This window comes from Carettochelys insculpta, chromosome 2, assembly GCF_033958435.1.
Source record: "Carettochelys insculpta isolate YL-2023 chromosome 2, ASM3395843v1, whole genome shotgun sequence".
Taxonomy (NCBI): domain Eukaryota; kingdom Metazoa; phylum Chordata; order Testudines; family Carettochelyidae; genus Carettochelys; species Carettochelys insculpta.
In genome coordinates, this window is record NC_134138.1 from 38,229,689 (window position 1) to 38,254,904 (window position 25,216).

The window sequence follows — 25,216 nt, forward strand, 5'->3', positions numbered from 1 at the left end:
AGATCGCAGATAGAAGAACATATAGCACATGGGCAAGTGGGGTTCAGAAAGGATAGAAGTACCATGCTGCAGATATTGGCACTAAGACTCATAGCAGAGAAAGCTCGATGAAAGAAGAACATATACACTTGCGTCGATGATTTTCAAAAGGCATTTTACAGTATAGATCAAAAAGTGACTTGGGTGGTGCTGGAGTCATACAGAGTGGATAGCAGACTGATACGGTTGTTGAAGGATATCAGTGATAATGCGGAGGCAGCGGTGAGAACTTGCGGGGAGTTGGGAAGTTGGTTTAAAACAAGTAGAGGTACAAGACAAAGAGATCCAATATCGCCAAGTGTCTTCATTGCACATCTGTAGAGAGTGATGGACAAGATCATGGAAGAGGTAGAAAGGATATCTGTGTATGGGAAAAGAATTAACAACTTGAGGTTTGCGGATGATATAGTTATCATTGAGGAAGATGAGAAGAAGCTAGCGAAAAGAGTGCAGCTGTTAAACGAAGAAGAGAAGCAGTACGGATTGATTATGATCATCAATAAAACAAAAACAATGGTATTTGGAGATAAGGAAATAGGAAGGAAGATCAGTGTCTATGATATTGCACTAGACAACGTAGAGAAGTTCACATATCTGGGGAGCAACATAACATATGATCTAGACTGCAAGAAGGAAATAACTAGAATAGCGAAAGCAAGAGCAAGTTTGAAGGTGATGGATAGGATCTGGAAAAGCAAAGCAATCAGCTTAAGAACGAAGCTGAGTGCCTTGAAAATGTGTGTGTTCAGCAGTATGTTGTACGGATGTGAAACATGGGTGATAACGAAAGATTCGAAAAGAAGAACAACAAGAAGTCTTGTGGCACCTTATAGACAAACAGATATTTTGGAGCATAAGCTTTCGTGGGCAAAGACCCGCTTCAACAGGTGCATAAGTGGGGGGGTGGTTTCAGAGGTGTATTTAAAGAGTGGGGTCCCAGTAAGAGGGAGGGCCAGAGCTGACAAGGTCTATTCAGCAAGGTGGAAATGGCCCAGTATCAACAGTACTTATCAAAAAAGGAAAAAAACAAGTCAGATCAGACAGGGGGATGTAAGCCTTTGTCAGAGTCTAAGAACACCCAGAGCAGAGAAACTGCCTTTGTAAGCTGCGAGCCACTCCCAGTCTCTGTTTAATCCATGGTTAATGGAGTCAAATTTGCAAATAAATTGCAGCTCAGAGATTTCTCTCCCCATTTGATTTTTGAAATTTTTTTGTTTTAGGACTGTCACCCTTAAATCTGCCTCTGAGTGTCCAGGGAGACTGAAATGTTCTCCCACAGGCTTCTGTACATTACCATTCCTGATGTCTGATTTATGTCCATTTATTCTTTTACAGAGAGACTGTCCAGTTTGGCCAATATAAATGGTAGTGGGGCATTGCTGGCACATGATGGCATATATTAGATTAGTAGATGTGCAAGTCAAGGAGCCCCTGATAGTATAGTTGGTGTTACGTCCTGTGATGATGTCACTGATGTAGATATGTGAGCAGAGTTGTCAGTGAGGACTGTTGCAGGGGCTGGTTCCAGGCCTAGAGTCCCTGGCTTGTGATTTGTAGTGGCTGGTGAGGATTTGTTTAAGGTTGGCAGGCTGTCTATAGGTGAGGACAGGCCTGCCTCCCAAGGTCTGTGAGAATGAAAGATCATTGTTCAGGATGGGTTGCAGATCACTGATGATGCGCTGGAGAGGCCTTAGGTGGGGGCTGTATGTGATGGTCAGTGGTGTTCTCTTGTCTTCCTTGCGAGGCCTGTCTTGTAGCAGGTGGCTTCTGGATACCCGCCTGGCTCTGTTAATCTGTTTCCTCACTTCCTTAGGTGGATATTGTAGTTTGAGGAAAGCTTGGTAAAGGTCTTGTAGATGTTTGTCTCTGTCTGATGGATCAGAGCAAATATAGTTGTACCTTAGTGCCTGGCTGTAAACAATGGATCATGTAATATGCCCTAGATGGAAGCTGTAGGTGTGTAGATAAGCATAGTGCTCCGTGGGTTTTCAGTATAGGGCGCTATATGTGACCGTCGCTTATCTGCACAGTAGTGTCCAGGAAGTCAATTTCTTGTGTGGACTGGTCCAGGCTAAGGTTGATGGTGGGGTGGAAACTGTTGAAATCATGGTGGAACTCTTCAAGAGCCTCCTTCCCATGGGTCCAGATAGTGAAGATGTCATCAATGTAGCACAGGTAGAGGAGGGGCATTAGGGGACGAGAACTGAGAAAGCGTTGTTCCAGGTCAGCCATAAAAATGTTGGCATACTGTGGGGCCATGCGGATGTCCACAGCAGTGCCACTGATTTGAAGGTATAATTTGTCCCCAGATCTGAAACAGTTGTGGGTGAAGACAAAGTCACAAAGCTCCACCACCATTTGTGACTCGGTCTCATCAGGAATAATGTTCCTAGCAGCCTGGAGTCCATCTTCATGTGGGATATTGGTGTAAGGGGCCTCTACATCCATGGTGGCCAGGATGGTGTTTTCAGGAAGGTCACCAGTGGACTGTAGTTTCCTGAGGAAGTTGGTGGTATCTCGAAGAAAGCTGGGGGTGCTGGTAGCATAGGGTCTAAGTAGAAAGGCCACATATCCAGGCAACCCTGTGGTGAGGGTGCCAATGCCTATGATGATGGGGCATCCGGGATTTCCAGGTTTAAGGATCTTGGGTAGCAGGTAGACTAAACATGGTTTGGATTCAAGGGATGTGTCTGTGTAAATCTGTTCCTGTGTATTTATAGGGACGGTCTTGAGCAGATGCTGTAGTTTCTTTGTGTATTCCTCAGTAGGATCCTCGGACAGAGGCCTGTAGAATGTGGTACTGGAGAGTTGCCTAGCAGCCTCCTTTTGGTAGTCTGTCCTATTCAAGATGACAACAGCGCCTCCCTTGTCGGCCTCTTGGATGACAATGTCAGAGTTGTTTCTGAGGCTGTTGATGGCGTTGGGTCCTGCATGGCTGAGGCTATGGATAAGCAATGCCACTTTTCCACAATTTCTGCCTGTGCATGCCGGCAGAAGCATTCTATGTATAGGTCCAGTTTGTCATTTCGACCATCAGGAGGGAGTCCATAAGGAGTTCTTTTTCTTGTACCGTAGGTGGGAGGGTACCTGTGGGTCAGTGTGCTGTTCTGCGTCATGTTGGAAGTATTTCTTGAGTCATAATCGGCGAAAGAAGGCTTCCAGATCACCACCAAACTGCATCCGGTTTGTGGGGGTGGTGGGGCAGAAAGAGAGTCCTCGAGAAAGGGCAGATTCTTCTGCTGGGTTGAGTGTGTAGTTGGCTAGATTGACAATATTGCTGGGTGAGTTAGGGGTACCACTATTGTAGCCCCATGTGGAAAGCAGAAGTTTAGATAGTTTACAGTCCTTTTTCTTCTGTAGAGAAGATAAATGTGTGTTGTAAATCTCTTGTCTTGTTCTAGTAAAGTCCAGCCATGTGGAGGTTTGCATGGAAGATTGTTCATTTATGAGGGTCTCCACATTTGAGAGCTCTCTTTTGATGTTGCCCTGTTTGTTGTACAGGATGCTGATTAGGTGGTTCCTCAGTTTCTTAGAGAGGGTGTGGCACAATCGCTCACTGTAATCTGTGTAGTATGTTGATTTCAGTGGGTTTTTCACCTTCAGTCCTTTTGGTATGATGTCATTCTGTTTGCATTTGGAGAGGAAGATGATGTCCGTCTGTATCTGTGCAAGATTTTTCATGAGGCTGATGGATTTCTAATCAAGAAGAATATTGGAGTTTAGAAGGAGTTGTCATAGAAAGATTCTGAGAATAGGATGGATGCAGAAGGTCACCAATGAGGAATTATATAGAAAGATACAGCTGAAAGAACTTGCTGCAGAAGGTTATAAAATGGAAGCTACAACTATTCGGGTGTATTTGCAAAATGAACGCCTCACAAAAAATCAAGACCCTGGTATTCAGCATAATGGATGGCTCGAATAAGAGAAGCAGACCGCACAGATAATGGATAGATGATATATTAGATTTGTGCGGAGCTAGTCTACGGAAAGTAAGCCACTCCGCACTGGACAGGGAAAGATGAAAGAAAATAGTGAGAGAGGCATCAGACACCAACGGGTGCTGAGCCCACGGTTATTGATGATGATGATGATGATGATGATGATGTATGGTATAAACAAGCAAGTTTAAACTCTGAACTGTTGCAAAAAACAGGAGGCTGAAGAAATGCTAATATGACTTAGTTGTCAAGCACAGAAAGAAAAATGAAGTGTAACTCAGAATAATATTCTGAAACAAAAACATCACACACAAACCTGAAAGACAGCAATGATGAGGAAAACTCAGCAACAGAAATAACACCGAAGATTCACATGTAGTCAGAAGTGATTTTAGGCCGACAAAGCAGCATGGGATGATAGTATCCATCTTATTTGTTTCTGGAGAGACCATACTTGAAATACTGCATTTGGTTCTAAGCAACTGAGTGCTAGACATTCAACCTCTTACCTCCTTAAAAAACAAAAAAAATTGAGGAGCTAGATAGATATATTAACTCACTAGGGGAAAGAAAGTTAAATACATATAGCTTTCTTTAACTAGCATTGGGAGATGTATACTTTATTTGTACTAAAAGAAAGGGAAAGAAATATTAATAATATTAGGGACTCTGAACTCAGAGTAATAGGATGGAAACTGAACTCAGATTTCCCTAAACATCAGGACTCTCAACTAAGAGCTATGGGAGATTTCACAACTCTCCCTTCCCCTGCCCCATTATACAGGACAGTTAAATTTGCTGTATCAAGATAAATATAACAGATAATTTTAATGAGACATCCTGGGCCATTTTTACGGGCTTTTTTATACCTCCGCTATGTTCTTAGAAGACCTATACAGTAGAGTCTCAATCCTATGGTTCACGAATTCAATTACTTGCAAGCCGCCAGCAGCTGCTGATTCCCCTGGGGCTCTGAGCCCCCTGTATTCATGAAATTCAACTTTCATGAGGCTTCTCAACACAGAACCTCGTGAATGTTGAGACCCTACTATAATTCAGTTTGTCCAGAGGTCACTGTTTCTGGTTGGCTTTCAAAGTCTTTTAGAGCCACGAACAATTGTGTAGCCAGCGGCAGGCCAAATGTGGTCCATGGGAGCCTCTGCTGGGCTGCCTGTTTGCCCCACCCCGGCACACTGCTTAGAGCAGCTCTCTGAATGCTGCAAGCCCAAGTGAAGGAGGAAGAGACTTCGTGTGCTGCCCCTGCTCCCAGCACAATTTACAGCTCCCATTGGCCTGTTTGCAGGACAGGCAGCTGGCAAAGTTGCCCTTCCAGGCTTTCAGTATTCAGGCTCAGCCACACATTGCCCCTGCAGCTGGTGCAGAGGCATGGAAGGCAGGAAACATGGACCAAGACATACCAACAGTAGAAAGATATGCTGCTGGCTGTGGGTGCTCTGCTAATCAGCTGGGTGGCACCTGAATCTTCTGGCCCAAGCACTCAGCTTACAGAGAACACTGACTCCTACTCCACATGACCCAAAGTTACTGAAGACTGTTCACTGGTATGGGATGCTTTCTGCAAATTTCTTGACTTGAAACAATTCAAAAAATTAAAATTAAAGTGGCCCTTTTTTATATTTTCTAAAAGATATTTGGTTTCTTCGTATGAAGCCACAGGTTGAACCTCTCTAGTCTGGCACTCTCTCGTCCAACACCATCTACAGTCCAGCATGATTTCAGTTAGCTGGATGTCCTCTTATCATGGATGAGGCCAAGTTTCCCGTAGTCCCATAAAGTTCACATACAGCCACCAGTCCTGGCTCTCACTGTTCTGTGCTGTTATTTAGCTCTAATTTACCCCCGAATGTCTTCTAAGAGCCCATAAACAGTGGAAGTGTTGGTAATCCTGCTAAGCAACATCCAACTCCTGTGGTTCGGCAAATTTTCTTGTTTGGCACTGGTCAGGCCTTGAGGGTGGCAGACTAGAGAGGCTCAACCTATATGGTTTCTGGAATACTATAGGATAAAATTTTAAATTAAAAATAGTCAAACACTGAAATATAGTAGTATGTTTTAAGTTTCCTGAACTGAATTTTTATATCTTCTAAATTTGCTCAAGATTTCAATTTTTCATCCCAATAAACAGAGTGCATTTTAAAAAGGGAAAAAAAGCAAGCAAGCATTTTCCAGGATACAAAAACCATTCCTACCCAACTCTACTAACACTAATGAATTTTTATTCTGTTAGCACTCTAAGATCAAAGCACTCAAACTCACATGCCTAAAGTTAGGCCTTCCACATCTGTATGTGCACACCAGATTTTTCTGAGTTTCTTATTTTGGCACCATAAAGATGAAAACAAGTTGACTTTTTTTTATAATATATAGTTTTTAAATTTTGGCTTATATTTTTGAGACAGCGAGATACAGACTTCCTGCATAAACTCTGGTTCATTTTAACAGAATGAGAATATAGATTTACAATTTACGGCTCATTGTTATGGTTGACAGCATTTGTGACAGATAACCCAAACGTCAGAATTCTCAGGATCTTTAGCACGTTGTTTTGTAGTATATGTTTAAGAAGTAGAATTCAGACTTAATGTATCTTCAAACACCTCCTCTCTCCCCCTCAACCCCACCACCCACACATATAAGCTACACTGACCTAAGTCCCCATTTGGACAGTGCCATGTCAGTGGAAGAACTTCTGCTCCCAACATAGCTCCACAGTCATTCACTGAGGCTGGAGTAATTCAGTTGACAGAAGAGCTCTCTCCCATCAGCTTAGATCAGTGGTTCCCAAACTTTTCAAGAGAGGGACCCATTCTGACAATTCAGGAAGACTGTGACACAAGGCAATTCAAAATGGCGGGGCGGGGCGGGGGGGCAGGTTCTCCCTTAGGACAAATACTCCCCCTGCCCCACCCCCGATTTAAACCTCTCCCAGCCCCTCCCACTCGCAGTCTTAAACCCCTCACAGCTAGGGTTTCCAGACTCTTGGAAAGCTTATGCAGGACAGAAAGCTGCACCTGCAGGATCCCCAGCCAGGACTGCCTGTCCTGCATAAGATTTCCAGAAAACTGGGGCAGGGGTGGGGACCCTAGCAGCCCTGCAGCAGGGAACCCAGTTGGGGTGCAGACCCCTGGCCAACAGCACCAGCCACAGGATCCCCAGCTGGGGTGGGATAGGACCCCTTAGCCCCAAGGCTGGGGCGCAGAGCACCAGCAGTGCAAGCCATGAGATCCTAAGTCAGAAGAAGCAGGGGGAACCTTGCAGCTCAGAGCTGGATGGGGTGTGGTGCCTTGACTGGCAGTGCCAGCTGTGAGATCCCTGGCCAGGGGGGCAGGGGATAGCTCACAGCCCTGCAGCTGGCCGGGGCATGGAGCTCTGGCCAACTCTCAACCCCACTTCTGCCCCCCACCCTCCCTCTAAGGACCCCCGGCCCCCCACCTACCTCCCATGAGTTCCACACACTGCTTCAGCTGCTCCCTGCTGCTCTTTTGCCACACCATTACCGCCACCTCCTCTGTGTGGCTCCCCCTAGTCCTCCTGTTTCCTTCCCCTACCTGCAGTGTGGCTGCCATGCTGAAATGGGACTCAATTTAACTGGTTTAACAGCCAGAACCCTTCTGCTGGCAGTTAAACCAATTAAATGGAGTTTCATTTCGGCATGGTAAGGCAAGGCAGGGATTGGATGCTGGAGGAGCGAGTGGCAGCAGAGCTGCAAATTTTTCCTCTAAGAGCCACATACAGCTTGGAGCTGCACAGCCAGCAGCCCTTACCAAACCTAATCATGACTCGTGTTTTGATCGTGTCCCATAGGTTGGAAATCCCTGGCTTAGAACAACTGCACTACCACCACTGCAACTGTGCAACTGCAAGCTCTGCAGTACTGCCAGAGCCAAAGTCTAACTTCAGATCTCTCTGTGAAAAGTTACACATCTTGAAAAATACATTGGAACAGACTTTGTTACAGCTGACATCTTGATTCATGTCATCTGGTTGTCTCTCTCTGACAAAGACACAACATTCCTTTACATTAGATGTACAAAAGAATTTATGTTAATTGTTTACTAAAACACTAACTTTTCAAATCGTTGATAATACACAGGAGAAAAGAAAGTTAAAGTTCACTTAATGTATGCAGAATGTATAATATACCAAGAAAAAGAAAATAAAGCCATTATGCAGGTGTCTCCAAGTTAATTTTGGATCTTCTGAACAAAAGTTTACCGTTTTACTCTACAGTTACCAATACAGACACTATGCAACTTTTTGCCAAGTGTTACAAATACTAGTCTATCTTACATGGGTAACGAATCCTTTATTTTGCTGTCCACAATTTCTTTATACAGAGCAGCTGACATTACTTCTTCCATTGGACACATGATGCCGTACTCTTCACAGCCATTCTCCTGGACCAAAGGATCAGTTTTATGTGGATCAAACATTATATTATTTGGCGTCACTAGCAGCACACCATTGACTGTACCCTAAAATGAGAGGGGGAAAAATGACAAAGTTTTCCTTCAAGTTTTAGTTTATCCTTAGCTCTTTAAAGAAAAAACTATTTTCAAAACACCTTTCCCATGAAAATGACGTCCTTTCTGGGGTGTGTCACTACTAAAGTAAGCATTGCTAGCTGACACTCCCACAACTTCTTATGCTCTGTGGGCAACCACACTAGTCCCTAGAGTTGGAGAGAATATCTCCTCTCTCCAAGCAGATGCCGACCAATGCTATCCACTTTTCAGGAAGAAAAATCTCAACTCTTTTGGTAAGCCAGAAAAAGCATTTTATGCTAGCTACTTGCCTCTGCTTCCTGTCATACTAGGTGGCAGAAGTGTGGGACCTCTACACTGCAAGAGAGTACCTGCCAAAGTATTAGAGACTTAATCAATTGAAAATATCAGTGTAGAACCCAGGCTCAAGCCCAAATATCTGAGACCTTCAAGAGGAGGGGTGGATTTCTTTGTCCATATCAAGAGCCCAGATCTTTTGCAGAGCTGATATATCCTGTATGTCTAGGTCAACCAGAGAGGCTTATGCTGATTAGTGGACCCATCAGAGAATAAAAAGGTCATTCATGTAATAAATACTTTAAGTTGTATTTTGTAAAAAAAATTATTAAATGCAGAATATTAAACTTTACTTAAAATTCTACATCAAAAATGTTCCTTTGGTTCAATGAGCGCAAGAGACTATTAAGACAGCTTTTAAATTCTTAGCAATCAATAGAAAGAGACACTTAATTATGCTTGTTACTAATGCATTAGATATTTTAAATTAATTGTTATTTTTGGTTTTGAAATCACAAATTCACATCGGGACTCAACCCTTCACCCCTGAAATTTGGGCACTCACTAGATAGGCTACTGAAACTATTTAATAAACTAAACTTCTTTTCTGAGAGTTTCTGACAGAACAACTAATATTACTAGAACAAAAATCAGAAAATATTTTTCAATTTGCTGCAAGTATTTCCTGGCACTTTAGGTATAGCTAATTTTCACATTTTCCCCTTCAAACACTCATCTTCTGCCCACATTCTGACATGTGGGCTGTCTACAGTAACCCCAGAACTTCAAAAGGGGTATGATAATGAACCTAAATCGAAAGATGCTAACGAAGCACTGCCATGATATGCAGCGCCTCATTAGCATAATGCTGGCCATGGCACTTCGAAAGTGCCACATTCAATTGCGCGTGGCTCTTCTACATAGGGTCCTTTTCGAAAGGACACCACACACTTCGAAATTCCCTTATTCCTATAACCAAACTTACTCTGCCAAGCGTAGACATAGCCCGAGTGCTACTGCATAGGGATGGGCAGCCAGGACCCCTCGCACCAGGGGGCCAGAAGCAGAGAACTATATAAAACCTGCAGTGCTAACTCACTCTAGCGAACCCCAGCTCCCAGACCCTCAAATGCCAAGAGTCCTCCCACCCACTCCAAACCTACCCACAGACCCACTCTCCTGCTCCCTGTGGTACACACCAACCCCTGCTCACAGGAGCCAATGATACAGGCTCCAAGATGCTGTCTCTCCCTCAGCCATCCCTTCCCCCTGCCAGACTACAGCAGTATTTTTTTTTTTTTGAAAATGCACACAGCCAGGTCACAGGTGTGTGCTGACTAGGCCACATGAGGCTCACAGGATGAGAACCACTGCTCTCAAAGTTTTACGCTGTTTTACTTTTGGGCACAGTTACGTAACAAGAACCAAAATCCACATATGTTTCATTTTCATGATAAAGACATTATATTATAGTATTGCATGAAGTGAACTGAAAAAAATATTTCTTTTGTGCATCCTTTTTACAGTGAAAATATTTGCTATGAAATATAAAATGAGCAATGCACACTTTGTATTCTGTGCTGTAAATAAAATCAATTTGAAAATATAGAAAAAATCCAAAATAAAATACCAATTTAAAATAATAAGTATTATTCAGATTGTGGTGAAAACAGCTTAAACAGATTAATTTTGTAATCACTCAATAGCTCAAATTTGTATGCTACATACACACACACACAAACACACAAGCTATAAACAGTTAGTATTTATTCAGTGTGCCAAACAGACTTACAGACTACTGCCAAGTGTGGTCAGGAAGTGCACAGAAAATTGTACCATCTCTTCAGCTTTGTCTACACTAGGAAAAGCAAGTTGACTACATATACACAGTTCTAGCTACAGCAATTGCATTGCTAGAATTGATGTATCTGCGCTCCGCTTTTATGGCCGTCCTTACTGAGGAAGCTTGATGTGAGAGTTTTGCCTGTCAACCCCCTTTACTCCTCAAAGGGGTCGACTGTGATCCCTGAAAGATCCCTTAGCTGCAGCAGTACAGTTAAATTAAAATCCTAAAATAGCATTGATAGTTCAAATTTTTCCCTCCAAAGTGCATTTTTCAGCATTGACTTTCATTTTCTTGCCCAGGCTCTCCTGCATTTTTCTGATCTCTTCCTGTCCCCTAAAAAAAGCAGCAAAGAGAAGGGTTAGCTGGGAGCCCCTTCTCCCACTACTGCAACAGCATGGAGAATTGAGTATTTTTCTTCCTCCTACAGGAGAGGAAGAGTAAAGAAGCCCTAAAGCCCCATGCCCCCTTGAGCTGGTGGAGATGCCATGGGGAGAAATCAGGCAGGACAGTGGGTGGCGGGAGGCAGAAATATGTCAACTTTTACCCTCACCAAACATGTAACTGGAGGGGGAGGTGCCAAGCTTTTTCCGTATGGTTCTGTTTTGCAAGTGCTTCATTGTTCACAGACAGCATTCGTTGAGCTATCATAGAAATGCTACATTTTGGACACCCAGTTGCTTTGCTAAAGCTTTAGCCATTCAACTGGATTTTTAAAAAATTAATGCTTGAACTAGTACGGATAGTTGTCTAGGAGCATGCTGGCTCTTCAGCAGCTAAATCAAAGCAGAAGCCTAAGGTTAAAGGGTTGGCAAAGGAGACAAACTTCCATTCCTATATGCTCCCAACCACCCCACTACCTGCAATACTCAAAATCAGCTCACCTACCAACTGGTCTGACCGCTATATTCTTAAAGCTTTTGATGCAGAGCTGGGGGAGGGGGAAATGGTAGAAGTGGCTCCTGTTAGGCACACTGTTTGTTAGGAACCCCATGAGCAAGTGACCTCAGTAATATTTCTTTTCAGTCTGACCTGATTCTCACTGTTCAGGAAGATGACGTTTACCCTAACTACTTCTGACCTAGAGAATTTTATCTTCTTGATTTAACCAATGCTGATTTCCTGGAAAATACTTCAAAAATAAAATCAGAGTCTTCATTTGAATTTTAGAGCACTTTTAAGTATCCTTCTTAAATCAGAACTTTTGATCTCAGTGCAAAGCTTCTATTGAAGCCTTTTAACAACACAAGCAGAGAGCAAGGAACACGAACAAACCGTCTCTGCAAACTACCAAAGGCAGGCTCCTCAGATGCGGCCACCCTGGCTACATCCAGAGGCTTTCTGGGCAGCCATGGCCTTCTGGGTGGTCACTTGGAGGGAGAGTGCTGATTGCACTAGCTCCCACCCCTTCTGCCCTTAGTTCCACCCCTTCCAGGGGGAGAACCAGACCCCCCTCCCACCTTGTGTCAGAACCCACATGACTGTTGGCCCCTGCTCTCCTCTGCAACCGCAAATGCCACAGAAGCAGGAGGCCAACATGAATTCAGAGGTAGCGGGGCTTTGGCTTCCAGGTTCAGTCTCAGGGTGGTGGGCTCTGTCCCCTGCCACAGGATTTCAGACTTCAGGAGCAGAGCCCATGGGCTTTGGCCCCAGTCTCTAGCTTTGTGGCATCTAGGGATGACCCCAGGTGACATTCCACCCACCCATCACTCCTGGACCCTACCAAGTCCTCTGGCCCTGGTGCTTCGTCACAGGGGTGCAGTGGTCTGGTCCGCAGACTCAAGGTCATCACCACTCCATTACTTTTGGCCTCTGCTGCTTTCTTATGCACCCAACCCATTCTATCTGGAACCTGCTGTTTCACTTGACTTCCATACATCCACAGAACCGGTTACTCCGCTTCACCCTGCATCCATTGCTCCCAGATCCTGCTGCCTCCTTACCCACTTCCAACAATGGCTTAATTTACTCCCCAGTTTTCTGTCTCAGACAGTTTTTTGACACAATACTTTGTTTCTCACTTCACATTTATCTAGTTCTCTCCATGGCTGCCTGTGCAAACAGGGAGTTGGGTACTTGGTGGGAGGAAAAAAAAAAGAAGTTCAGCCCCTCTGACAGGGACAAAGCAGTATGTCACTTTCTTAGAGGTGTGGGCACATGAGACTGAGGTATGCCAGACCACTGTCTGGCTTCTTTATTGCCTCATTAACAAGGAGCACGACCTTGTTTGGACCTGTAGACTGCATAAAATCTAGGAGCCAGTGTTGCGAGTTCTGGATTTCATTCAATGCTATACAGAAGTGATCGATTATCCTCTGAAGTGCTTACTGGTGCTGCCTGTAGTTTTCAGTAGAGATGGCAAGGATGGAGTGACAGCTTCAACAAGAGACCAAAATGAAATGCCTACTGACATTTGTAGATTCAGATCAGTGTCCTCCTCCTTTTACTCTGACATATGCAGTGGATGTTTTAATAGAAGGGGTGTGGTATAGTTTTGGATCTGGAGCAACTCCCAAAAGGCTCCAAGGGCCTCAATAATGGCAAAAGGAATAACTGACTGGATGGGTAGACCCACAATATCAGATACTTGCACCCAAATCCAGAGACCTAGGATGGTCAACAGCGTTTGGGTCAGAGGAGGCCTCTGAATTACCCTTCCTCCTGGGCTACTTCCTACCATGGATTTCCTCCTTCAGCTTCTGGACCCAGATTTAGGGGTGGGGGTGGGAAGAACCCTGTCAGCTCTAGTTGAGCTTAGAACACGGTACTCTTCACTCAGAGAGGCTTCTTTGGCTCCTTTGCCATAAGACCTCATGGTAGGTCTGTATTCCTCCTCTCCAAGCATGGCTGCTCCCTACTCAATCTTGTGTCTGTCAATGGAGGATGCTCTGCAGGGCTGGTGGGCAGAGCTACCTGTGCTTGGTGTTTTGCTTCAACCCCTTCTACCCACCTTTTGGGATTTGTGTATCCCACCACAATGCTCTTATCCTTTTTTAAAAGAGCATGAGCTCACTATGCACCTTGATAACCATCACCCCTGATTTTGCAAGACATGAATCAAAGAATGGCAGAGAAATGCACTTTTGACAATATAGCTTATTTCACTCAGGGCAGGCTGGAATAAGATATGCTGGGGAAAGTGCAGTCAACATGAACATTGCTTTGTCAGTACAGTTAACTGGTACAGCTATATGAGCGAAGTGTTTCTAGTGTAAACATAAATTTAGGACTAAGAAGCTTTATCTACAGCTCAGCAGGCTGAAAGAGCACACTCTGAATACAACCCAAAGGATATGTATGGCATGCAAGCTGAACAAGTTGCCTCTAATATGATACAAAGACCCTCAGGCTCCCCAGAATTTGCTTTGCTTCTTGCTATGCCCATTTATTCACTTGACACAGAATTCTTCATTAGTGGACTTAGGTGAAGGCTTTGGATCAGGGCAGGCACAATACTATCCACAGGAAGCATCCAGCCTGCTAAATCTGTCCTGGAACCATCCCATGGCCCAGCAGGAAATTCAGGCAAGCTGCCTAACTGCCACATCCCCTGCAAGCTGATCAAAGCTTCCAACTGGAGGCCTGTGCACCACTGCATGCCTGGGAGAGGAGGCAGGGAGGAAGCTTTGCATGTTGACCCTGCCACAGCACAATCTTGCAGCTACTATTGGCCAGAAACTGGTCAACAGGAGCTGTGTGGATGTGCTTGCAGTGCATGCAATACCCTGAGAAGGGAGCCCTCCATGTATGTGCTGTTGCAGCTGGCTACTCTCAGAAGCTTACAGAGGGCATAAAAGGCAGGAAGCCCTCCTGAGGGTCCTACTGAGCTGCTGACTGGGAGCTGCCTAAGGTAAATCACCTCCCAGCCAGAGCTTACTCCTGGCATCCTACCCCACTCTCCCTCCAAATCTTGCCCAAGATAACAGCTCTTCCGCCCTTCATGCCAAGCCTCTGACCCCCTTCTGCAGCCCTGCCCCAGGTCACAACCCCCTCCCAGGCCCTGCACTCCCTTCTGGGCCCTAATTGCCTACCCCAGGTCAGAATCCAGCTGTATCCACCCCATCCTGCACTCCCTCCCAGCTGACAACCCAAACTCTCTGCATCCATACCCTCTCCCTGACCCTGCATCCCAATAGCTTGCCAAAGCTTACAGCTCCTTCTTTCACCAAAACTCTGACCCTCTAACTGCACCCCTAGTCCTCTGCCCTGAGCTCCCTTCTGCACCTAACTCTGTCCCAGCCTGTGTACCTCCTCCATAAATATCACAGAAGACTGTGTTCCCTGACTACTTATCAAATTCTTGGAGCGCCCTGACCAATCAAAAAATTATTACCCATCCTTCCTTTGGAGAAACATCTCAGTTCCTTGTAGATCAATAAGTTGATTCCATCATACCTGAAAGGCTCCAATACTTGTAAACTAGGCTAAATCTCAAACTGCAGGATATTTCTTCCTGTACATTTGCTCTAGAAGACATACTCTAATCATACATGGATTTTTGCTATATTGGGATACTTCCATTTCAAGTGAGACTATTTTTAATATTTAATAAAATGATTTTTAAACTGGAAGTAATGACTATTTATAACTTTAAACTAAACATTTTCAGACTACAAGAAATACGTAAAGACACGTACATAGATAAGATTATCAGACGCCACCTACGAAACCACCCTTTGAGACAGCTAGCATGGGAGGGTCATTCAACCTACTCGTCCTCAAGGCACATGAAGAAACGCTATAATTTTGCTACAAGGCAACCCATCACAACTTGTTGCATTATACATCAGATCTCTTGATGTGCTGAGACTAAAGAGCATATAATCTTGGAATCTAGAGAGTATGGTTAGAAAAAATGTATAAACTCAAGTACCTGTCCAGTGTAGTGAATTATTTGTACTTTCTAATAACCAAAAAACACCCACCCCCAAAATAACACCACAAAGCGCACACCCCCAAGCCCTCACACCTTTACGGCCTAACTAAAAACAGAGCATTTAAGAGTGAGCAGTTTAAGTACCTTGCCATAAGTCATGTACTTGCAATTAATTTTGAGAAATTTTTCAGTAAATGCTTCTTCCTCCTCTGATGTGGACGATACCACTCTTGCAGGACGAGTGCATGCATAAGCCACTGAAGCAGCAGTTTCTTTTCGCTGGAATCCATCTGGATCCTATAGAAGGAAAAACATTGTTTTCCAGATGCCTGTAAATTTACGTATGCTTTACTAGTTTCTTATTTCATCATTTAGAAGAACATTTGAAAGAAAAGCACCTGAAATCATGGCTCTCAATACATTAATCTGAAAACAGAGTAGATATAAAAAGGGCCATTATCCTCAATTAATGGAAGTTACCTTAGTCCCACTGAAGCAAAATTTGACTTCTGTGAAACTATGTTGACTTTTACAATCTGAAGCTCTGACCATAATAAGTAAGCAATGAAAACAGATAGCACATTATTTAACACCCCAAAGGTGTGCAAAAAGCAGGTGAGAGGTCAACTGCATATATGATTTGCATGTTAAAATAAAGTTATAATTGCATGGCCCAACTATGCCCTCAATTGTTCTTCAGCAATATCCATGAAGAAAATGCAAGATCACAAATATAAGCTAGAGCATATAGCTCCTGGGATTTTTGCATAAAGCCAATTAGAACAGCTCCTAGACTGAGGCTGCAGTCCCTGCAATTAGGAAAAAGACTGCATAAGCCTCAACAACAAACTACATCTGCTTCAGAAATGATTGAAAAAAACCAGAAACCCATAGCGGGCAATTTTTTAAATAAAAAGACGGCTTATGACCTACATCAGGACAATTTCTTAATGCATATATAAGTAACAGAGAGAAAGTAGTGCTAGTCTATATACTATCAAAACAAAAAAGCAGTAAAGCAGCACTTTTAAGACTAACAAAATAATTAGGTGAGCTTTCGTGGGACAGACCCACTTCTTCAGACCATAGCCGTACCAGAACAGACTCCAAATTTAAGGCACAGAGAACCAAAAACAGTAATCAAGCTTGACAAATCAGAAAAAAATGATCAAGGTGAGCAAATCAGAGAGCAGAGGAATGGGGGAAGTCAAGAATTAGATTAAGCCAAGTATGCAAAACAGCCCCCTTAGTGTCCAAGCAAATTTGCATTCCGGTTCAAAGAGAAACTGCTGAGTTCTCTTTCGTATTCAAATTCGACACATTAACACGTGGTTTGAACTCTACAGACAACCTCCCAACCTTCTGAGGATTCTCACTCACAGCCACCTTCTATACTGCAGAAACCCCAGTCCTGGGACTTTCCCTTGCAGCAAAGCCCACTGCCAGCTTTGTCCACACATCTATTCTGGCGATACCATCACTGAGCCTAAACCAGCTTAGTCACAGAATCATGGGCACATTCTCATGTTAAACTAACATCATATATGCCATCATGTGCCAACAATGTCCAGATGCTTTGTATATTGGACAGACTTCAAACTCTCTCAGACAAGAGTTAAGGGGCACAAAACAGACATCAAAACACTCCTGATCCACAAACCAGTTAGTCTACATTTTAATGGAGTGGGCCATTCTGTTAATGACTGAAGAGTTTGCATCTTACTGAAGAATAATTTTCACTCCGCTTCGGAAAGAGAAACTGCTGAACTCTCTTTCACATTCAAATTTGACACATTAACACCTGGTTTGAATAGGGATGCAAATTTTCTGGGACACTATAGGGGCTCTTTCGCATACTTGGCTTAATCTAATTCTTGACCTCTCCCTCCCCTCCGCCCCTCTGCTTTCTGATTTGCTCACCCTGATAACTTTTTTCTGAGTTGTCAACTTTGATTACTGTTTTTGGTTCTCTTTGCCTTAAATATTGAGTCTGTTCTAGTCTGGCTAAGGTCTGAAGAAGTGGATCTGTCCCACGAAAGCTCAACTAATAAATTATTTTGTTAGTCTTTAAAGTGCTACTTTACTGCTTTTTTGTTTTTATATAGAAATAAGATAAGGACTCTGTTCCATGCCTAGTTTATGCTTTGTCTACAGTGAAAAGTTAGAATGCATTAAATCAGCTCACAGCACTGTATCTCCTCAGGTGTGCACACTCACAAGGCAGTCAGTGCACACTAAACTCCACAGTTGCTGCTCTTTAGGTAAACCTCAATGACAGCTGTACAGCTTGCTGCTCTTTGACTACAACATTAGGGTGCTAGTGCAGAAAATGTCGTACAAACCTCGTGTACTGTCCCAAAATGCCTGTCGTTGCCTCTCTGACCACCAGTTTGATCTCTAGTGCCCTGCTCTCAGATGACAAACCCCCAAATCCATCCTTTATGCTTCTTTGGAATTTTAAGAAGTCCGTGTTTCTGTTTGCACATGGACGTGTGCTGTGCTCTCAGCAGATCTTTCCAGGGGACCTGTTCCGTGCAACAGGAGATCCCTTATTTGGAGCCATGCTGAGGTGCTGGAGCTGATCAGCATTTGTGGAGAGAAGGCTATCCAGTCCTAGCTACAGGACATTCTATCTATGGGCAGATATTGAGACCATAAGCGAGACATGCTGTAGCACACAATCGAAGCAAAGGAGCTCTGAAATGCCTACCACAAGGCACCAGTGCTTCACTTACCATGTGCCAATACTACAAAGAGCTGGATGAAACACTGCATGCCCACAAATATTGATGGATTTCAGCATCAGTTTGCTGCTTCAAGGCACCTCAATCCCTATGGCCCATGCTGCGTTCCTCTAATAGCCCTGGTCTAACACTATGGAAATTACATGGCTTTAAGCATAGGGATGTTATCACCGCGAAGCTGGACCTGGCCAAACAAACATGGCCAGTGAGCTTCTAAATGGCCAAAAGCACATTCCACAGCCATTCCACACTTGCTCAGCCTGCTGAATAGCACCTTACCAATGTCAAGACTCCTAATGGGCAGCTTCATTAGCCATGGCATTAAGTAGCAGCCAAGATCTCTCAGAAGCACAACGGGTATTTCAACTTCCCCCACCATGATCTTCTGGTCTAGGAAGACAGGCCCTACCTGCAGGTTCCTGAATGGGCCAGTGTTCCAAAAGATGTGTGCATCATACACCTTTCCCAACCACCCTGCCTTAATGTTTGTGGAATGCCAATGGTGATCTACAAGAGCCTGGAGAACCATGAAGAAATACTTCTGCTGATTAATGTACACAGAAGCTTGGTGGTCTGATTGTAAGAACGGGGATGTGTGTACCATTTATCAGCCCCCGACAATTAGGGAAGACCATGAACACAAAACCTTCCACAATTTCATATGTTGCTCACAGAGTCACAATCTTTTAAAGCAATATGCAGCTGATGGCTCTGAACACTTCCATCAACATGAATCCAATGGTCATCCTTCCGACTCTAAATTGACTGGCAACCAACTGTAGCTGCCTGGAGTAGGCAGCTTCTACAATGCAATCACTATGTGCTTCTGAACCAGCAGAGCAGCTCTCATTCTTGAGTCCTTGTGCTGTAGGTGAGCGGCGAGCTTGTAATACAGTCCAATGGAAATGGATTTCCTCCTCTAAAAGCTCTGCAGCCACTGATCATCCCAGACTTGCATGAGGATGTGATCCCCCCCACTTAGCACTTATTTCATGAGCACAAAAGCAGTATTTAACTGTAGTCAGCACTTCTGTGAATGCCACAGAACAGCTTGCGTCATATGTATGATGCCTGGCACACTGTGCCCAACTCCTCATTGTCACTCTGCAGCTGAAGTAATAACTTGTCTGCCATTTGTGACATGCGAGTAAGACCGATCAGGATTTTCTTCAATCATTCTATATCCATTCGCACAGACCAAGGAGGCAAAGTGCACAGCATTAAAACCATTGAAAAAATGGTACCAAATGAGGATTGAAGCACAGGAATTGCTGAGATGCAAAATGATGCACCACAATGCACTGGGACAAGACCCAAGATGCATCACGACATTATCCCTCTCCTCCTTCATACCTGCCTCAGCAGCAAACCCGCCTCAACAGCAAAAGAGAAACAGGTGTTCTGTAAGATAGCTGCCCCAAGTGACTGCCCAAAATGCCGTTACAAGTGCTGGAAGTGTGGCTACCCGACTGTGCTGACAGTGTGGACATGCGAGAGGTTTCAACTGCTGAACTCTGTGATCAACACCGTAACTGACAGCAGGGCTTTATGTCTACCAGTGCAGATAAGACCTTACTCAAAGCAGTGCTTCTCCAACTTTTTGGCCTGTGGCTCACCCTGCTCAACACAAACCTTTCTGTGGACCATCAGCCAATCACCCACGGTGATAAAATGCCTTCACATTAATCTCTAAATACTTTAAAGATTAAATTATTCACAATAGGCTACTGGAGCTATCACATGAAGTAGCATACATAACCACTAAGAAAATAAATATTATGACAATCAAAATAATTAAACAGATTAAGTGTTTTAATTTTATCATGTTAGTTTACCAAACTCCATTTTAAATTAAGCAAAAAATTTACGTATAAAACAAAAGACTTCAATGTCTTTATCTATGGCAGAGGTGGAGAACCTTTCTAGGGTTGGAGGCTACTGGCCAACAGAAAAATCAGTAGGGGTAGCACGCAAGTGAGAGACACCCCCCCCCCCCCCAAAGAACAAAACACCAACAAACCCAACTCTCACTGATATTACCCCACAGGAGCAAAGGGGAGAGAAGGCAGGGATGACCAAGCTTCAGGGCTTCTCACACATCAGATTAACTCTTCTGGAGTTCTGTGGTTAGTAGCTTTTGTGAGGACCCATTCCCGGACTATGGGGTGAGGCCAAAAATGAGGGGTTCAGTGTGTGGGAAGGGGCTGCCTGGGAGTGGGATAAGGAGGAAGTTGAGGGTGGTGGTGGGTGAGTCAGCATGGGAGGTACAGTGCTGAAGCAGGCTGAGACTGGAGGTCTGGCTGTGAGGGAAGGTGCAGGAGTGGGATGAAGGTGGGAGGTCTGGAAGGCAGGGAAGGTGCAGTAATGAGCTAGGAGTAGGCTGTCTAGCCACGGGAGAGGGTGCAGGTGCAAGGGGAGGTGCAGTGTCTAGCCAGGAAGGAGGGAGCAATTCTGGCCAATGGGAATAGTGGGGAAACCCTCCTAAGAGTGGTTTCCGGCACTGCACTCCCCCCACCAGAAGGAAGGGACACTGCAATGCACAAAGTTGTGCTTCTTCCCCCTGCAAACTGGATCTGGGTCTGTGTCTACACTATGAGATACATTTGAATTTATTTATATCGATTTTCTAATTCTGGAATTTATACGTTTGAATTTGACCATCCTCACTCCTCACGTGCTCCTCACAAAGTCGAGTCATTGCTGCCACATTTGTTGCTCTGTTGCAGCAGTGCACTGTGGGAAGCTCTCTCACAGTTCCCTTACCCCCGTAGCATTCTGGGTATGCTCGCTGGTCTTGACATCTTTCCATGCTGCATTTTCTGCACTCCCCTCCTGATCCCTGAAAATATGCCACTCCCTGAAAATAATGCAGGTACCCTCAACATTAGAAGAAAGAGGATAGAAAAGTGAAGGAAAAAATAATTTTTTTGTTTCCCCTCACATTATATTGCTAACACGGGTGCAGCAACGCTGTTCTCAACTGCCATGACCGTCAAACCTCCCATCATTGCATGCATGTGATCCCTGAAAATAATGCAGGGGTCCAGACTGTATCTGAAAGTGAGAAGAAAGAGGATAGAAAAGTGTAGGAAAAAAAGAAGCAAGTGCTGAGGGACCAGTTTACATGGTCCCTTTATGGGGAATAAGTCCCCACAGCTCATGAGACTTCCCATCCCCCGGTGGCAGCAAGCCCCGTTATGGGCTTTTCCACAGTGGCAGCAAAGGTCCCCGTATTTCTTAGCTGCCGGGGGAGACTTTTCCCTGGCAGCAGCAAGGCCTGGTGTAGGTGAAGGAGATGGGAGTCAGTGGGGGGCCAATTGAGGTGGTCCCACCTCACGGCAGCAGCCAACCCCGAATTTCTTAGCCGCTGGGGGAGACTTTTCCCCAGTGGCAGCAAAGTCCCCTTGTATCTTAGCTGCCGGGGGTGGGGGGGGGATATTTTTCCCCGGCAGCAGCAAGCCCCAGTACAGGCTAAGTGGGGGGGGGGCTAAGTGGGGGGGCCAGTCAAAGTGGTCCTTCCCCATGGTGACAGCAAGGCTCCCAGTTTCTTAGCCGCCGGGGAAACTTCCCCATGGCAGCAGCAAAGCCCAGAATATCTTTCCTGCCCTTGGAGCCCTAAACACACAACTGGCAGCATGGTCAGCACCAAATGCAGGCACATCCTTTTATCGGGTTGGATTAGGAGATACCTGTGTGATGTGACAGAGCCTGGGAAGACCCAGTCTCTGTGGTGCCCATGAGAGATGGAAGAGGGTTTGGACACAAATGTAAACTGCTGAGAAGAAGTTTCTAGTCATGTTATGTAAGCACAACCCCCAGCACAGACTTGCTAACATGTGGTACAGCAGGGCATGGGCTGGCACCAGGCAGTGCTGGGGGAAAAAAAAAAAAAGTTTACAAACAGAGCTGTGAACTCCCTGCAGTGGCTATCTGAATGGGCAGATGTGCTCACAGAGCTAACAGCAAAGACAGACATTTCTCAGGCTGTCATACTAACACGAGCCCACAGCTACAGGCTCGCTGCTTTCATTTGGAAATTCATGTTCTTCCTGTTACTGGAGACCACCAGCCAGAGTGGAGAATAGATGGGCACTCTGGGTTACATGCAGGACACATCTGGAGGCTAATAAATTTGCTTTTAAGACATGGCGCTTCCACACGGGCCTTTAATTGAACTTCTGAATTTAAGCTTGACGCTCTACCAGTCAGGTAACTGCAATTTTGTAATCTCGAGATTAGTGCACCCAAAAATTGAGCTAATAGTATTTACAGTGAAGACAGTCACTTGGGGTTTTTTTTTTTTTTTTTTAAATTGAGCTAACTGAATTAAATTCAAATTTATCTTGTACTGCAGATGCAGCCTGGCTTGTGGGGCTGCCCTCACCCCACCCACAGCGAGAAGCTGGTGCTGACAAAAGAACCTTGCAGGGAAGGCAATATTGCAGGACTGCAATGCTAACATGGGCTCACCACTGTAGGTGAGTGGAGGGGCAAGTCCTTAGTCTTGCAGCCCACCTGCATGGTGGCTGGGGACTACTAGTGGCCTGCAGTTTCAGAACCAATGTCTTAAAGCAGAACCTGTCTACCGATTAATTCCAAATTGTTGCTTGGAAGCATCTCTTCACGTTCTATATTCATAACAGGTATTCAATCTTATCCTAAGCTGCATTTCAAGTTTTCAGCGACTGCACCCTCTTTATTAGAGCCTCTTTTGCAACTGTTTATCAGATTGGTAAACAAGAACCCACATGCAACGTGTTTGCTTGTACTTTGCCTTTTCAAAGTAAGTTCTCACACTATGCTTGAATACAAATATTAACCTTAAGGAGGAAAAAATCCGACTATACACAATATAAATCACAATTACTTGGCTTTGTCCCAACTCTGCCAAGTTGCAAGTACTTGATACAATTATAAAGTAAGCTGATGTATTCACTGTAATGGTGAAAAGTCATTCTGCACAAGCCACATGGGTATCTACTCCCTCCCTTGTTAGAATATTGCTTAATTTTAAAAAAAAACCAAATGAGTAAAATACACATTTTACTTGGTAATCTCAATTTAAAAAAACAAAATGACCACAGGAACCACTTGCCATGGGTAAGCTTACCTTTTCTTAACAAATCTTAGGCCGTGTTTACACTAGCCCCAAACTTTGAAATGGCCATTTTGAAGTTTACTAATGAAGCGCTGAAATACATATTCAGTGCCTCATCAGCATGCGGGCAGCCGCGGCACTTCGAAATTGACACGGCTCGTCCAGATGGGGCTCCTTTTCAAAAGGACCCCTCCTACTTCGAAGTCCCCTTATTCCCATCTGCTTATAGGAATAAGGGGACTTTGAAGTAGGCGGGGTCCTTTCGAAAAGAAGCCCCGTCTAGACAAGCCACGCGGCAGCAAGCCGCGTCAATTTCGAAGTGCAGCGGCCGCCCACATGCTAATGAGGCGCTGAATATGTATTTCAGTGCTTCATTAGTAAACTTCGAAATGGCCATTTGCATGGCCATTTTGAAGTTTGGGGCTAGTGTAGACATAGCCTTAGTGATTCCTCTGTTTGACTTCTATGTTCATAATGAGCAAATAACCTCTTGATAACAAATAAGATTGCAATTGTTTTTAAGCACACACAGGGACATTCTGACAGCCTTACAGTTTTGTGTCCTTATGTGTAGGGCAATTTTTTTTTCATTCACATTCACGTGATTTATTTTTCAATCTCTACTGTAAATGTTACTCTTGGAAGAAATAAAAAGTTAGCACTCTTTTTGTAGATTTTCCCTGTTTCATTTTATAATACTACAGAACTTTAAGTTTACTAGAAGATTTACTGACGATAATTCAAAACTGCATACAATGACTAAGGTGACAGAAGAATTTGATATCTGGGGAGGAGGGTCAGCAGTCAGAGACAGAGAGTGAGCAAGAGAAAAGGAAGGAAGGAAGGAAGATGAAGGTCAGGGCTCTAACATTTATGGGGCTAGCTGAGGTTCTGCCAGCTGTGGACTTTGTTCCAGTATTTCGCTTTTATCAACAGACAAATAAAATTTACGAATGGGACTTTAAAACTGCTTTCTGGCCAGTTCCAAATACTATAAAATCCTTCATCTCTCAAGATCAGAAGAGAACTATTCACCAAATCTTAGCTTTTCCACTTGTGCTGTTTTCTAATGGAAACATGCATGTGTACTTTTGATTGGTAATTTTTTTTGACACATTCCTCACTCTGCATTTAATACAAAATGTTCAGTAATTCAATTAATTTAATGTAGAGAACTGCATTTCCTGAACTTGTAAGAAGTAGCATAAAGGTCTTGGGGCATCAGGGTAGAAAGCAAAGTGAGAGCAAAGAAGCCAGAGTGAACCTGGAGGCGAGCTGGATAACAGTGGGGAAAAGCATGGAACAAGCTTTTTTTTTCTTTTAGCGCAAGAGAGGGGTGCAGTGGAGGGAAGAAGGGTGACTGGAAGTGATTTGAGGAGTGAAGACCCTGGCTGATACCAAGCATCTCATATTGGGCAAGGCACATCTGTCCTCACCCCTGCAGACCCCCACCCCAATGTGTCCCTGCCCCCACCTCCCCCGTCCCCCACATTCAATGTTGTCACCAAACTAGCTCCATGCTCCACTATGTCCCTCTCACTGTCCATTCTGAATCCTGGGTATGAACTCAAACCAGCTCCACTTTATCTTAACCTGGATCCATGGGTAAGGTGCTTTGATGAACTTCTACTCCTAGGGGAATCCAGCAGCACAGGGCATACACATTTTGCACTGAGAAGTGCTACAGTTCCATCATACATCCAAAAGAGGCTGTTCTGTTCTGGTTCCAGAGCAGTTTATGCTGCTGGGTTGTTCTGTTGCTCTAGCAGCCTCTAATGGGCTAAAGGTGGAAATACAGAAATTCTTGGGCAGAAATAGCAACAGAGAGGAAGCCGTGCTAGTTTATACACTATCAAAACAAAAAGCAGTCAAG

The 25,216-nt window shown here is 44.3% G+C and overlaps 1 protein-coding gene across 3 annotated transcripts in view; it reads right to left on the reverse strand.

Moving 5' to 3' along the window:
• The window catches only part of OXR1 (oxidation resistance 1), a 356,049-nt gene that overhangs the window by 63,164 nt on the left and 267,669 nt on the right, over positions 1-25,216 (reverse strand). For all 3 annotated transcript variants that reach the window (XM_074986758.1, XM_074986759.1, XM_074986760.1), the window contains 2 exons: positions 15,646-15,798; positions 8,292-8,476 (listed from right to left, as the gene is read on the reverse strand). In XM_074986758.1, coding sequence (XP_074842859.1) covers positions 8,292-8,476; positions 15,646-15,798 — 338 coding nt within the window. The remainder of the gene's footprint in view (positions 1-8,291; positions 8,477-15,645; positions 15,799-25,216) is intronic.